Source organism: Zosterops lateralis (genome assembly GCF_965231275.1).
Source record: "Zosterops lateralis genome assembly, chromosome: 4".
NCBI lineage: Eukaryota > Metazoa > Chordata > Aves > Passeriformes > Zosteropidae > Zosterops > Zosterops lateralis.
Window position 1 is genome coordinate 4,752,320 of NC_139765.1, and position 17,282 is coordinate 4,769,601.

The 17,282-nt window shown below is 40.5% G+C and overlaps 1 protein-coding gene across 3 annotated transcripts in view; it reads right to left on the minus strand.

The window, feature by feature from the left end:
* Positions 1–17,282, minus strand: part of FAR2 (fatty acyl-CoA reductase 2) — a 117,982-nt gene that overhangs the window by 48,061 nt on the left and 52,639 nt on the right. For all 3 annotated transcript variants that reach the window (XM_083859325.1, XM_083859323.1, XM_083859324.1), the window contains exon 2: positions 12,104–12,329. In XM_083859325.1, the coding sequence (XP_083715451.1) occupies positions 12,104–12,292 (189 nt within the window). In that variant the 5' untranslated portion in view covers positions 12,293–12,329. The remainder of the gene's footprint in view (positions 1–12,103; positions 12,330–17,282) is intronic.

The window sequence follows — 17,282 nt, forward strand, 5'->3', positions numbered from 1 at the left end:
TCCTATCTTCTCAAGTCCTTCTTCAGCTTTCTCATGGGCCTCCTTTAGGCACTGAAAGGGCTTTGTCCTTCCTAACCTGCTCCCTGGGTGGTTGAAAGCCCCATGAGGATCAGCTGAATGTGAATATTAAGTGCTGTTAAACACTGCCTCTGTTTTAATCCCTTTGCTGACAGCCACTCACTCACTGCACTGTCACCAAGTGCAGTAATTCCTGTGAGTTAAAACATCCCACCAGGACATGCCGAGACAGTTGGAAGAACTTATCTCACTAAGGTTTGTTTAGGGAGTGACCTCTGGAACACAGAAACTTCCTTGTAATGAACACTGCCCAGCAGAGGCAGAAAAGCAAAAGACAAAGGATGTTTAAGAAGCCTAGGAAAGCTACTCAGAAGATCAGAGATCCAGGTCCTGTTTCCTTTTTCCAGCTTCCTACATTAGATATTACTTGTGACAGCACTGCCAGTTACCAGTAGAATCTGTGGTATAAAGAATGCTCTACAACCTGGGTATTTTTTTATTTTTTTTTAAGTATTAAACAGGGTAAGGTCCCAGACAAATGCTTAGGGAATTCTGCTTATAAGTGACCTCCAGGCAAAGCAAGAACCATTAAGCTCTTGCAGTCTGAATGTCCAGCCAATGTCTCTTTTCCTCACCTTGACTGTAAAATCCTTATCTGCATCTTGGCAATCTGATGGAGACAATCCTGAAAGCTTCACTATTGACAAGGTAAATGATACTCATGGCTTTCCCCTCATCCACAGATCCAATCAATTTATCATAGGACCAGATTGATCCAGCTAAGTGTACCAAGGGTAAATCATAAAATCATGGAAGGGTTTAGGTTGGAAGTGACTTTAAAGATCAGGGATCCACAGGCAGCCTCAGCTTCTCTGGATTACCTGTGCCAGGGCATCACCACCCTAAAAGGGAAGAATTTTTTTCCAATATCCAATCTAAATCTATTCTCTCTCTATCTTTCTTGCAGGCTCCCTTCAGGTACTGGAAGGCTGCAATCAGGTCACCTCTTTTTCAAATACATGCTGACCTTCAAGTCACCTCCTTTTCCTTCATGTACCCAGAGATGTGTCAAGAAAATTCACACCATGATTTTCTTTTTCAGGGATGGAAGTGAAACTGCCTGGTCTGCAGCTGCCTGAATTGTCCCCCTTGCCCCTTCTAACAAAGGGTGAAGCATTTGCCCTTTTTTCCAGCCATGTGTTCTCTTGAATGTAGCAATCCTGAAGGCTTCTGAAATAAATGGAATATATAGTTCTTCACGCTCTCTTTACCCCCCTGGCAAAGAAATTTTCCTGTAAAACATACCCACACACAGAGTTCTAGTAAAGTCAGCTTCCTGGAGATCAAAGCAAGGGCAGCAGCTTGGGAACTGCCCACATCCCATGGGGAATCAACCATCAGGGAGACAGCGTGCCCCAGGCACGGATACAGCACAACAAGGAACACATCAGCTTTCACATCAGCAGAAACCTACCCATAAAAATGCTTTTTTCCCCCTCTTCCAACACTGAGAATTTTGTCACAATTCGTATGGAAATGCCCTTTCCAGTGCTGAAATTATTTGTGGGTGGATAGTACAGGTGGTTACTCCTCGGGTGAGGGCACACCAGAAGTGGCACAGTTGTATTCACCTGGTCTTCTGAAACATGAGCTTATCACTTGAAAAATGATAAACCCTTTTCTTACCCTCCTCCATCCCTGTTGTGTTCTCACAGCTTGCATTATACCTGAACACCTCAAATGAGTGAGGTACTTCTAAAAAAGACTTAAAGAGGTCAGATTGAGAGCTATTACAGAAAGTATCATGAAACTTTTGAGTGGATGTGTAATTACCCATACTTAGAGTGTGTGTTTGTCTTAGCAAATTTTGATACATCTTTAATAAATAAAATATTAATATAAACTTCAGACAAGTACAGAGCCCTCTGTACATCTAATTTTCAAGATGCATTCACTAAAAAAAAAAAAAAAAAAAAAAAAAAAAGAGAACCTAAATAACTTATTCTTGCCTCATCCAAAGAGGAAATTTTCAATGTCATGAATAAAACTGGCAATTGACTAGAAATTTTTGCTGTAATTTAGAGCTCTAGTTCTGCAATTATAAAAATAAAAAACTGAAATAGTTGAAGATGTAAATTGTTACTTTAGAAGAGTATTTTGAGGTTTGGGGATTTTCTTTTTCCCCTCTTTTCAGGCTCCTGGGGTTGGAGCTCTATCAAAGCAATCAAGGTAATTCAAGAAAAAAAAGTCCATTTTGCTTGTCCTTACCCATATTTTCTTTGCCAAAAAACATGTGGGAGGAATTTTTTCCCCTCCCAACTCGGAAAATTGACTGTTCACTGTAAGGATTTTATTATACAGATTAAATACTCGTAGTATTATACACAACTGTAATCCCAGTAATGCCCAGCTTGGAGCCAGATCCAGGCTCCTGTTTTCCTGAGCTTGGCAGTACATTGAAGGCTTGGAAATACATTTTAATGTTTTGCAGAAACAAAACCAAAATAAGAGACCTTTGTTCCTAAACTAAGGTAAGAAATCCCACTTTTGGGATGAGATGGCAACACAAGGACACAATCAGCAGAATAGACAAAAAAAAAGATGAGAAGAAGATACAAAATAATGGAGATGAAAAGTACATACACAGTTAGTCAGTATCAAAGGTTTGTTTGGTTTTTAAACAAGCCACGAGTCAGTGCTTGTTTTTGTTATTCATATTTGCTATTTCTACTGCAGCAGTGCCCAGAAGTCCCATCTGGACATCCCACTCTTAGTCCCTGCTTTTAAATCTTGATGCAATCGGACACTGACTATCCCAAAGCTTTGTGTATGAGGAGATCACTCTCAATTTTCTCTTTCACCTCAATCATATAAATAACAAGTCACACTTATTATTGGAAAAAAATCAGACTGTAGCAACACAAGGCAAGTTTCTGTTTACTCTTCAGTGGCATCCACTACAACACAATCTCCTTGAATTTAGGATAAAACAGACTCAAACTGTTTTCTCAGCAGTTTGATGCACCACAGAAGACACATCAACCTTCTTCAATGAAAACAAGTGAAAGCTTATAGTAACTGAGCATATATAGGGTCAAAAATCAGCCTAATGATAATTTTCAATGAAGTGAATAAAGCATGCCTTGATTTTAAAAATATTTAGCTAGACTAGCAAGCCTTTCCCTTTGTCAACTCCAGATCAAACACAAATCAGGCCAGAACAGCAGGATCTGGACAACCACCTCCACAGTCCAGAGTGCAGCAGTGAATCATCCCTGCTTCCTGAATTAATAGGGTTTCCCTCTGCAGAGTCACACCAGCTCATTCTGGGAGTCTGGCTGCAGTCACTTTGTGCTGTTCACAGTCACACCATCGTTCACATTTAACTATGAATGGAAGAGCTGTTTCGCTTCAAGAAGCAAAATTAATTTACAACACTAATAATACTCTAGCTCCCAGCTTCCTTAAAAAAAAGAACAACAAAAAACAACAAAAAGCCTAATACAAGCCCCCAGAAAATTACCAAAGCCCAATTTTCAGGCTTGGCACAATTCAGACAGTTTGATTTGTGCAGGCAATGATGCGAGTCAGAACCTCACAGGTTTTTTTAAGCAATCTCCCTAATATATTTGGCAGTTCCTATGGGTCTGGTAAATGTAATAAAAACAGCAGGTTGGATATGCCAGAGTAAACTGCAGTCAAAGGTGACCTCCAGACAACTTTTAAGCTGTGTGATCCTCTGGAGGATGGATTTTAGGATCAGCTGTGGGACACCCAGAAAATCAAAAGTTCTGGATTGTGAATATAAAAATTCACCTCTGTGTCACAAGCAGGAGCTCTCTCAGTGGTCCAAAGAATCAGAGCACTCCCCTCCTTCTCTCCAGTATTTCAACAACTTTGTTTATCCATGTACTAGCCAGGGATCAGGTTTTGAGAGAGAAGTAAAAAAAAAAAAAAAAGAAGTTTAAAGGTTCTGCTCCACTATCTCTAGGATTTATTCTTAAACTGCTGTGTGTTGTTCACAATAAAATTTATTTCTTTGCGGGATGTCCCACTCAACCCACTACAGGGGATGTTCTGACAAAACTGGTCTTAGTCTTCATCATTCACTCACAGTCTGCTGCCAGAGAAAAAAATATACTGGTAAGGAAGGTCAGAGTTCAGCTTAGGAAACAGAAAAGCTTCCTGTAAAAAAAATTGGAAAAAACAGCTGAGGATAAACTGGATTAAAATCAGACACAAAGGATAAAACGTGAGTTAACTTTACATTGTGCTGAATGACCAAATAACCAATTCTGCTCTTCGGGTGCCGACTGATGCCTCCATTGCCAAATCACTCCAGAAAAAGATGAGCCTGTGTTCTTAACTATGATTTTCAGGCCCTCAGAGGTTGTCTGAGGCCAGCTGTCCTCACTCAGCCCCAACCCCAAGCAGAGAACCCACACCCACACACGAGCCGTGGTGTCCAGAGCGGTCCTCAAGTGCAACAGCCCAAAAAGGAATTGTGCCAACTCGCACACATCAAGAGCCAAGTCCCAGGCTCCAGCAAAATGACAAACATTGTTTAAAAACATGTTTGCTGAAGGCCTTGTTGGTGAACGGGTCACTTGGCAAAACTGTGAACACGAGGCATGCTGTGCAGCTGCCTAAAAGCTCAGCTCTCTCCTGTGTGCCTGAGCAAAACCAGCATCCAGGAGAAATCTGTGGCTTACAAAGGATGCCCAACAGGACTTCTCTAATGATGTTGGCTCCACGGCCTTGCTGCCAGCAGAAGCTGCTGGGAAATGGCTCTGGTTCCTGCTACTGATGTAAAACTCTGAAGCCTGCGTAGGAGAGCTTTTCTCTTCAGTGCTCAATGTTCCTTATCCATCCTCTCTGAAAATGCCATGCTGAACTCCTCCATCCCTCTCATGCACACTCTCCCACTGCCTTGACTTTTTCCTTTAGAATATGTTAGCAGTGGTGATGATGCTGAAAGTTTTCTCCTGGCAAGGAGACCTGGAAAGGCATGACTTTCAGGATGGAGAGATCCCCGACTGGCATAAAAGTAAATTTTGTGGATTAGGGAGTCTAAAGCTTTCCTTTAGTCACACGAAAAAAATTCCAACATTAGGATACTATTTCCATCTCCAACTTGACACACAAGGCTGAGTTCAGATGCAATCACAGGGGAAAAGAGGTGGGTGAGAGCAGTACCAATAAAGGTGAGCAGTACCAATAAAACAATTACTACTTCCGTTTGGTAGCTTGCAAAGCCAGAAACTGTCTAACTTGCTTATGCTCCAAGGCTGGAATCAGACAGTATTGGTTTCCCAGATTTAGAAGAGTGATTAACTGAATTTTCATCTCTGTATCAAACACTTTTCCCTGTGTTTAAATCGCTATCATTTGAAGTTGAAATACTGGCAGGGAAATGAAACTCATACGTGTATTATCCAGAACAAGAAGAAAATCCACCAGAATGCCACAGAATTAAAAGAACAACTTGTAAACTACTTATTTGGGCCCACCACTTCTTTGAAATCTACCCATCACAAGATACTCAACCAAAGCTAAATGAAGGTACCCAGAAAAAATTTTACTGATTCCAGGAACTGGGCCTTGGCTGCAAACCAGAAAGTATGCAGGCATAAATGCAAATTCAAGCAGTGTTGTGAAGATCCTTTAAAGCTGTGACTCAACTGCAATCTTAGTTTGCTAACTCCCTTATGAGATTCCCTCTTTCTTCTGTATGACACCCTTGCACATTAAAGAAAAAATATTGTGAAGTTACAGGCTCTAAGTGTCCCAAAATATCACTGCTTATGGAGCACTAAAAATGCATTTCATTTTACAGATGGCAGCAAATGCAGCTTAACTGCAACCTCTATGCTGTTGCTGGCAAGAGAAAATCTTATCGTTGATGTTTTTTTAATTGCATCATTCTCAAGGTACTGCCTGTTCATTTGCTTCAAGGGCTTAACTTTTATTTTGTCATTTATCAGCTGGCAGAATCTTCACTGCAGAATCTTCACTAACACACAAATCCCTTGGGATACTCACCACTAAATAAAATAAAAAATGGCTAGCTTGAAAGAGGGTGAGTGCCCTTATGAGTAGGTGTGCATTTGTGTCTGTACAAATGTGTATGTGTTAACTGGGCTGCAGAGCATAGTTCTGTGCTGGCTGTGTAAAAAAACTTGCCCATAACATTCCTTGGATAAAATGAGGTCTCTGACCATCAGAGTTCTCAGACAGCAGCATACTATTAGCCACAGTATCTTTACAAATTTAGAAGAAAAACTGAATATTAATATTTAAACATGTGCATGTCTTTTGTTAGATATCTTATGTGAAAGTGGGAAAACTCTCCTTTGTTTTCAGCTTTTTTTAAACTTTACTGCATGAGCAGCACATGCATTAGCATACAATTGGCTATAGGGATTTTTCTGGAATGCTTCTATTTGAAGCTCTGTATTCTCTCCTGGAGGTGTTGCTGTGTAGATCACGATCTACTTGACACCATGAAGTGATTTTAAGGGGGGAAAAAAACAAGACAAACAAGCAAAACAAAACAAACCTTCTGAAATCTGATCATTTATTGTGATGCCAGTCCAGGCCACAGAAAAGTTGCATGAAACCAAGAAGTAAAGATAAAAGTGAGAGGCAGCTTTTACAGATTGCTCTGCAGGTGGTGGGTATGTGTGTAAAATTACATGAAGACAGAAACCATTAAACCCCTTGCTGTTGCAGCTGAGCAAGTAGGCAGAGAGAAAGCTGAGCTGCACAAAAGGATCTTGCTTTACCCTTCATACAAGGCAAATTTTCTCTACTCACACCTTGCAAGGATCAAGACTCTGCTGAGCTGGCAGCTGCTGCCAGGCAGGTGGCCCCTGGTTGATGTTGGACTAACCTAATTCATGCTGGGTTTCTCTTTCCAGTGGAAGATGAGGAAAATGATGTATCAGGTTTTGACATCGAAGCATTTTTCTTCACAGAATGATGAATACAATTGAAATGAACTGAGAAGCATCCTTGCTTTCAATGACTTATTAAGTGCAGAGTAATCCACCTAATTTCTACAGCTTCGAAGCTGTGTTCTTGTCTTTCATTTAGAGCCTTATGCCATTTAAATATTCTTAATTCCTTTGTGATTTACTGTGTACCCTTGTACAACTGGAGGAAACTGAAAACTGCAGCCTATTTTACAAGAGTTGACTTTACTACTGTGAATACCCGCAGGAGCAGAAGGACTGGAGACAGCCTGCAAAGATGGAGTGTTACACTGTGACCTCTCCTTGACAGTGACAAAACTGAGGTTTGAATTCTGCACCATCTGGCAGAGCTTGTGACCTGCAGACAAATGGCATCCCCAAGGCTTGTCTGGGTTTCAGCAGCAGTGCTTCTTTTAATAAAAGACAACATATCACACCATTAGGTCATAATCCTTCGTAGAGCTCCCAGTACTGCAAGTTCTGTTTTTAAGAGGCAAGATCAGCAGGAGCCATGCTGAATACCACCTCAGAACTGCATCTCTAAGTAACCAGAGAGAGAGTAATTCTAAGTAATTCAGGGAGAGATTCATGCAGGAGTACAAGGAGAAGCCATGTAATATAAGGGACACAGCTTCTTGCAGCTGGAAATGCCTTTAGGAAGGGTCTAGAGCACAAGTCTTAGCAGAGTAGCTTAGAGAGCTGGGATTCTTTAGCCTGGAGAAAAGAAGGCTCAAGGGGTACCTCATGGCTCTCTACAACTATCTGAAAGGAGGTTTTAACAAAGTAGAGGCCAGTCTCTTCTCCCAGATAACAAGAGATGGAATGGAAAGAAAATGGTCTCAAGTTGTGTCAGGGAAGGGTTAGATTGGATATCATGAAAAAATGTTTCACCAAAAGGGTTATCAAGCATTGAAACAGGCTGGGAGTGGTTGAGTCACCATTCCTAGAGGTATTTAAAAGACTGAAGATGTGATGCTTAAGGACATGGTTTAGTGGTGGACTTGGCGGTGCTGAGTTAACAGCTGGACTCCACGACTGTAGGAGTTTCTCCCCAAGATAACTGATTCTATGACTCTATGATTTTATAACTCATTTGTTCTTCAAACACTCAAAGATAGAAAAAAATATTATTTCAGTCTTGGTCTTGAGCACTTTCACGGATGGGGCACATACAGAATCAGAGAATCAGAGAATCAGTTTTGTTGGAAAAGATCTCTGAGATCATTGAGCCCAACCTATGACCTAACACCACCATGATCCATCAACCCAAAAATCTCATTAACCCTGATCCACGTACAGGCCCCTCTATAGTGGTCACAGCAGATTTCAGGGATGTTGTTCCAGATGGAGTGACACTGCACTGGTTTGGCATGGAGAGCTTTTACTGCTGATGGTGATGAGTGAGAGGGCAAAGACAAGGACAGTCATAGCAGGTGGGGAAAGATAAATCTGGAATGATTTGCTGAGTTTTACAGGGCCTTGCTGGATGTTTGCTGATAAACAGAACACACTTCAGGAGGAAACACTGGAAAGACAAAGGTGTCTGACAGCACTGCCCATCCCAATGTACAGCTCCAGACAAAGCTTTGCAGGGGAGAGAAGTTCTGTCTGTAGCACCCACTGTAACTAGAAGGGTTAACTGTGGTTGGTCACAGAAAAAAGCAGCAGCATTTTACAGTCACACCAAATTCCTCATTTTCAGCAGCCTCATTCACAGCCTCATCCCCATTTCCTCCCTGAATTATCAGTGGCATTAATAAGAGCCTTTTCCACTCCCCACTTTGTCTGATCTTTCTAATTAGAAACACTGAACAAATATATCTGAGAAACAGCTTGGCAGCAGCAAGCATCCTTGGTTCACTGCATGCAGGGCATGGAAAATGCTCTGCCCTCCCAGGGACAGCAGGAAAGCTACAACCAGTGACTCAGCATTAGCCCAGTAACTACTCTCCAGGGAATCCAAGACAACCCCTCCAAGCATTCCTGCCTATTTCTGTGCACAGAGGGATCAGACAGCAAAAAAATGCTCCTTGAAACAATTCCTCACCTCTCTGATAAACACACATCTCCCTTCAACTAACAATTATACAGCCCTGTCAAGCTTTGCCTCATGATCTCCAGACACTTCCAGGCAGCAGCCAGTACTGAAATCTGGGTTTTTTTGGTGTAACAGCTGTGCTCTGTGCAAGGCAGACATGGCATTTCATTAGGCATAGGGTAATAGCTTGATTCCCTTAGGGACTTGCTGCTGGAAAATAGAACATCTCCTTTCATAAATAGGCAAGGTCACCATGCTTGTTTTGGATTTGATGCTGAGATAATTGAGTATCTGTTCATTATACATTGAATATTAATGCACTAAAGCACCTGCATGTAAAACTAACTTCACTAGATCTAAGGAAAGCAGCCTTATATTAAATTTCAATGCCAATTCAGCTACAGAATGCAGTAAAAGAATTCTGATTTTTGCCCAAACCATTCTCTGTACTTTGCTTTCTATGCTGGATTCAGAAATTGAAAAATTCCAAGTAACCAACGGTTGAAAAGCACAAACTAACTTATTTTGCCTGTTTACACTGTATCACCCTTTTGTAACCCACAGCTGCTCTTCTATTTAACAGGAGTCATCTTCCAGCATATTCAATGTACATCCTGTAAACAAGACAGGGCACAAAATTGACACCTCAGTGTTTAAACCCCTGTAGATATAATGACAAAAGCCACACAAATTTCACAGAGATACATGCAAAGGGATCAAAATTCCAGGCGAGTTCTTTCAAAATATTTCTAAGTACTACCAAAAACCAGGAGTCCCCAGAGGACCTTACCCGAAGAACCTAAACATTATGCAACTAATTCTAACCAATCTACTTCACTTTGATCTTGATCTTACTTCATCTCAAATACTCATTTTATCTCTTTGTTTAGAATATTTAGAAGTTGGCAACCTGTATTTCTCTGTTCCTGTGGTTCCTGGAGTACTTCCTTTCTGGATGTGCAAACAAGAAAATCCAGAGGACAATATGATGTCAAAGCTAAATGCAAAAGAAGAAAAAGTTCTTTGCAAAGTGTCATGGGTCAGTAGAGAAGAGTACACAGGGTAGGATATGAAAGAAGAAATAATGCTCTCCTAAACCAAGATACAAATACTATCCTGCATTAAATCAGCAGTTTGTGGGGAAAAGTAATAATCATTCACTAGAGTTTAGAAATTCTAAAGGTACATGTAAGTAGTACAAATAAATAAGAGAAACAATTTTATTCTGAAGTTTCCTGTGCTTACTCCAATACATCTCATCAGAGATTACGATCAGAAATTTCAAATGTGAATGTTGTCTGAAGATTTGGAGCAAAGTTTTGCTGCATTTTTGTTCATTATATACTAAAGAATTTCTCAAACTGGAGGATGTAAACCACAAGTGTAAACGGAAGGGCAGTACCTAGATTGTGATCAACTAGAAAAGATCAGAAAAAAACGTTAAGAACGATGTTTCCTGCTCTCCTCCTATGTCATTAAATTAACATCTAGTGGAATTAACAATTTCATTTCTAGAAAAAAAAAAAAAATCTCCAAAGGTGTCAACATTTGTACAGGGCAAACACATTTGAGGAGTAGGGCTTCTGCCTTAAGCAAGGATTTTTTGACTAATTTTAAAATAATCAGCATCAGAAAGACAAATTCTTCCTTGAGAGGACCTGGATGACTTGTGAGAACTTTTTTTTTCTTCCCAAGGCTTAACTTAGGAGGCTAACTCAAAGCTCTGCCTTCTCCTTTTGTTCATTTGAAACATGTTGGAGCAGGCTGCCAAAAGGTTCAAGGACAGGTTATCAGGTCCTGTTTGCTCTTGGCATGTCTAAAACTGGTGACACATCCTAGGAAGAAAAATGGGAACATCTAGTACAGCTGCAGCAATAAAACAGCTACCAGGGAACCTCACCTAGAGCTAACAACACCTCCAAGCTGTGCTGCCCAACTGAAGAGATAAGCCAGAAGTATTTATACGTGAAATGCAAACAGAGTTTACAGAAGTCTTGCTAAATACTCAGGTTTACCACTTCCTCAAGTGTTTTAAAACACAAAACCACACCACATTTGGGATTTTGTTGGTTGGTGATAAAAAATACTGTCCACTGTGATGAAAGCTGAGGGTGGACTTGGCAGTGTGAGGTTAAGGCTTGGACTTAAAAGACCTTGAGGGTCTTTTTCAGCCTAAATCATTCTATGACAGATTTGCCAAAAGGAACCAATGTGATTGCTTCCTTTTATATCACCCATAAATTTTCATAAATATGAAAACAATCTGTTAAAAACACACCAAAACCAAACAATGTCCTTGGACATACATAAGATTTTTCTAGCTTAGTGCCTCAAAACATTAAAAGGAAAAAAGCATGTTTTCTGCCACACCTACTTGTCTCTAAGTCACCTATTTTACCTCTAACTTCTGCAGTAGGAGGAAGATTCTTCCAGTCAAGTCTTGTTCAAACTTTTAGACCAAAGCTCCATAAAAATATGTTGACATTTCTCAGATTAATCCCAAGTAATTCCTTGCCTGCTGGGGCCAGAACTGTCCCTTCCTCTCATTTCACATCAGCTATGTACAAATTCACACTAGCATTAGGCATGAGCTTGAACTCTGGCATTTATCATAGCTGGGGGAGTCTGACCAAGTTCACAACCTCACCACTGGATTAAGATGTGGAGGATCTTGAGAATCTTGAGAGCCTCAGGCCAAGGCAGTTGTCTCCCTACAAATGTTTAAATTAAATACACCAAAGGGGTTTGACATCCTTCTTGCCACTAGAGATTTCCTCACTGGGATGGCAAACTAAACAGGATCGAGACACATGGGTGGAGGTCATGCAAAAAGGGAATTAAAAAGATTACATGGTTACAGTGTAAAATGCTGTGGCACCCATCAAAATCAGACACATACAGGTTTGTTCATGTACAATTCTTTTGGCTGTTTGTCTTAGACACAAAAAAATACACAACTGTTACAGCAGAAGTCACATTTTTTTCTTCATGAATCAAGTAAAACCAGAACCCTTTGCTTCACCCAGTAAAATGGATTTCAGATGAGATTCCAGAATAAACCATATGAACTTACCTTACATTTCAACATGTTGGCCACTCTCTCTTGCATCGACTGTCCAGCCTTTGGCCTGACAAGAATATAAACTGCTTTCACTTCAGGGCTGGAGCGCAGAAGTTTTTCCACCAGTACTTTGCCCATGAAACCTGTAGCTCCTGTGATAAGTACGGTCTTTCCATTGTAATAAGCTGAGACTGAAGACATAGTGCTCTCTTGTTCTGTCCCTTCCTGCAGCAGGTACCTGAGAAGATGCAGAAATAAAGCTTTAAAGGCTTTTGGGATAACCTTTTTAGTCACCTATGTCAACTCAAGTTAGTTCAGTCAAATGCAATTTTAGAAATTATTTTATAAAGAAGTCTTTATTGTGAAAATAAAGCACAAAAATCTGAGAAGCTTAAAAAAAACAAATCAAGCTCAGCCTTATCCTCCACGTGATACCACAGCTGCACACAGAGGTCAAACACAGCTCGTGCTGTCCAAGGCTCCCAGCAGGAGATGCTCACTGCAGTGCACAACAGTGTTTATCTGCTACTATGAAGTGGCAGCCACAAAGACATGCAGCTATTCCCTACAAGACAAAGGAGAAAGAGATTTCCTCACAAACACTGCTGTGTTTTCCACTTCAGTTCCACTGTGCCTACAGCATTCCTTGTCAGCCATCACTCATCGACGTGCTCAGTCTTTTCCTGTTGCCTTGGCTTGGAATAACACTTCCAGAAGAGCTTTCTTCATGGATGAGACAGTGCAGTGACACTGCTCTGCACAACTGCAATACCATCTCCAGGTCACCACCCTTTATGAGCTGTTATGGCGAGAATTCATCCCAGTTCACTCTAAGGAGTGTAGACCTGATAGGTTCCCCTTTGGAGATCCACTGACATGGACCAAGCTCCCACATGACGTGCCCCAGTTAAACATTTTAATTAGATGCAATGGTTTCCAGGCCTGAATGTTCCCCAGCCATCCTGAGTCAAACTCTTAAGTTGATTAAATGCAAACAAAGCTGGACTGAATCCTCTTAGAAAAGCCCCTCTTCCCCTATTAGCCTGACAGCAGCAAAACAACCACCTTTGAAGTGGGGCAGACCACAGCAAGCACAAAACACACACTGCAGGAAAAGGCTCATGAAAAATACCAAGAAATGTTTTGAAAAAACCTTGTGAATTCGAAACAAAAAGAAACAAGAACCGCAAAATGCTGTCAATCATGTATTCAAGAACCAAAACAATGATCTTCAAGTATCCCAGAAAAACTCTTCCTCCAGCAAAAGCTTCAGAGACACAAACTAAGGAGTCAAGCCTAACAAAAAATATTACTTCTCTTTCCCAGTGTTGCCTGGGACCACAGTACCCAGCATCAAACAAATGAAAATCCCCAAATTTCTTTATCCACGACAAACCATCAGGTGTAAAATCCAGTTTAGAAAGTGGGTCAAGCAGAATAACCTCTCAGGGACACTATTTTACAAACTAATAGCTGTGGGTATTCTGGCTCAGTGGATTTGGTTATTAGCCTACTTTCAGATGTCACCTAGATTATAACTTAGATGAATGCAGAAGGCTCATCCAGGCCTATTAAAAACCTGTTCTTATTAAAGAACTAGCCACTTGGGAAGTTAAACCAACAGGTTAAAACTATTGGATAATTAACTTATTTATAACAAAATGTCACATCTTGTTCTGGCTCAGAAAAAACTGACTCACACTGGAAGACAGGAACTTGCAGAGACTGGAAGCATGTGAAAGGTATGTAGGACCAGAAGAAGGTAGTAGTTTAGCCATATGAAGACAAAAGACCTCAGAAATTTGGCATGACACATGCTCTGCAATGTAATAAAATGAAGGAGAGAAGTGCTTAGTCACTAGAGGCTGTAACCAATCCCACTGAACAACAGGAAACAAAAAAGATAAAATATAAGGATCACTTCCAGCCACTGGATACTTGATTTGAAAGGCTCCAGAGTATGGACATCATTTTATTTTGTTGTTTCATTTGGGTTCCCTGCTTCAGTTGTCTAAAAAAGGCTTCTTTTGTTTTGGCCAGATGTTCAATGCCTGCTAGAATAGTAAAGTAAATAAATCAAACCACTTTGAAGCATCCCTATAATTAACCATGCAGCCATGTTTCATTAAGCATTTCTGACAAGGACTACATGCACCTAACTGACAGTTCTTCTCCATCTACTCTGAGACATTTTGAAGGTCTGATTCCAAAAATCTCAAAAATTTAATCTCCCAAGACATTCTAGCATGATGAAAATGGAAGTACCAAACAGCCACAGAAAAAAACCCAAACTTTCAAGGCAATCTGCTGTTACTCTTGATTATGGGCTTACCCTCCTAGGATTAAACAAAAAGGGAAGAAAAAGTGCATCCTTTCTATTTTCCATAATAAAGCAGTCCAAGTTAGGCAGCCTAGAGTTAGTAGGGCCAATTTCAGAGTTGGATCCAGTTGCTCAGGGCCTCAGCAACAATAAAAAGCCATAAAGAACGAGATGGTGTTTGCCTGTTATGGAAGCAGATTTGTGTCCCTCTGAAGCATATTTTTTTTCTATTTCCTACATGAGCTTCAGAAGAAATTAGAAAAATCTTGTACCCATCCAATGCCATGCTAGTTATCAGGAAAGAAAACCTGTGAATTTGTTTAATGCACACAAACAGTGTCATGTTTTGAGATCGTGACACAAAAACCAGAAATGCTGCAACTTGGAATGTTCAGGCAGATTCCTGAATCTCTACAGTTCAAGCAAATTTTAAGAGCTTTTTATTACATTCCAAGTTGAAAGGCAGGATACAGTTTATATTCAGGATTGCTAAGGTATTTTCCTTTCAACTTGGTCTTGAATTTTTCATTTTGTACAACTATCTTAGGTTTTTTATATTTTTAACAGTGCGATTGCTTTTTCTCTGTTTTTATTGATTTTGCTTGGCCTTTGTAAATAAAGTACTGAAAAACACATGGAAGTTTTTAGGAATCAGAGGATTTCTGAGGTCAGAGGGTGTGACCCAAGTAATGCCTGTTGACTTGATCCTTTGGAGGTCAACTTTAAACCAAGGAGAAGTACATGCATGCCTTTTTGGCTTTTTACACTCAAATTGTTTCCTGCAGAAGATTATACCTTGGCTTTTCATTTTAAGGAATAAAGAGTCAATACTGAGCACTGACTATTTTCCAGTCAATTAAACTACAAGGGGTTAAGTGGCTGGTAGAACTAATTTGAACTATGGTCAGAAGTTCCAATGAAGTGACCCTTAGTGAGGCAGAGAAGGAAAACAACTATTTCATAGGCTGAGGTTCCTGGCTCTTCCAAATCTGACTGGAGGTGAGCAAGCCGCTGAACTGTGGAGAAAAGCCCATGCAAGGGCTTCCTGAAGCCCAGTTCAAGTGAGTATACACAGAAAACTCAGATGTTTCAGGCACTAATCGGAGCAGGAAAGGAACCACTGATGCCACCTGAATTACTGAGCACAGCATCTTTGCAGCAGCACAAATCTCTCTGATGCTGACTCATCTCCAGCCAGAGCATTAAAAAAACCACAAGACAGGAATCCCACTGAGCATCTCTGCAGACACAAGTGCACAAGCTGCTCTGAGAGTACTGCTGCCTCTCACAGTCTCCTCTGGATCAAAGAGAAAGGACGAGCTCCAGCGCCGCGTTACAAACAAAGCCATGATCTTGTGCCAAAGGACAAGCAAAGGGAAAGGTGGGAATCCTAATCCTACCAATCTAATACTTCCCTCCTGCAAAAGACAACCCTCATAATCCTCAGCTGAATAGCACAGAACCTCCCTCTGCCCACAGCAGGTACGACTGAGCTGATATTTAACAGAACAACTACTCCACTATCCTCATCTTTCATCATTTGGCATCATTTTGGTGATGCCAAATCTGTACCCAGATTGCAATGGTGTAATGCAGAGAGTCAGCTGCTCTCAGAGCCAGAAGGGTGGGAAGGGAAATGTGGACCTGAACCTCACTGAATGCTGCCACTGCCCACGGCAGCCCCACAGCTGGAGGGTGTCACGGAGGGACAGCAAAAGGGAGGATGAGCAATGGAGGTGGACTGGAGGAGGTGACTATTTCAGTATGGTTTGGATCACTGTCCTATTCAAACAGGACAGCAGCCATTTCAGGAGCTTATGTGCTGAGGTATCTGTCTTTTCAACTCACCTGCATAACATGAAAATTAAAAAAAAAATTAGTTTTGTGCAAGAGCAAATAACTAAATGCCTATAAATGCACATCTAGATTCAAAAATGGCATCTATGGCATCTCCTTGTACTTAGACTGGCTTTGATGAGCTTTTCCTTATACAGCTTTATGCAGGGATGTAATTTCCATAAACAAGGGGGTTGGGCTGTTCAGATGAATCTTTCAGACATCATATTAAATGTAATGAACCGGCTTCAACCAAAATTACACTTAATGGCAAGCAATAGTTTTTGAAACAAAGCTACAGAAAGCAGGAGTCCTTTAAGACGAAATAATTCTTGGCCACTTTCTGAAAATAAATTTTTAATCTTGGGTGAAAATACCAAATCATACGTAAGACAGTTTCCTTTAATCAGGATTCTGGAAGAGTTATAATTAACCTGGAACATGCAGAGAAAGAAAAGTTCCTCTGTTGCTTCAGAGAACTTGTATAGCTGAGGTCAGAAAAAGCAATATAAAGTGGTCACAGACTATTTCTGTCTCAGCAGCTTACTTCTTCAGTCTATTAATTATTTCATGAGTTTTAAATGGACTGAACACTGGGGATGCCTGAACAATACATCTTCACATAATTATTTTCTCTTTTACATTTTGTCCCAGGATGTATTACAGAGCCTCTCCAAAGTAGGCAAGTAATTATAATACAAAAAACCAATTATTTCTAAAATGTGTTTTTTGCCTGAAAGCATTTATTGCTTGTTTAATCACCAGAAAATAATACACACCATGCATACTAGAAATAGCCAAAATAGTGACTTGTTTTACATCATACTGACTTAACTCCTGGTTCCCCAGTAATATCAGGAAGAGTCACGCAGCTCCTTTGATTTCATTTTCTGGGCCAAACTCAAGACCAGGGAAGTTCCAGCACAATGACCAACGTTTCAATGAGGGTTAACGTGAATTAGCTTAGATTGGAGCCTCTGGAATTAAAAATATTTCCTGCATTTTCAGTAATAAGCAACAGTGAATCAGAGCAGA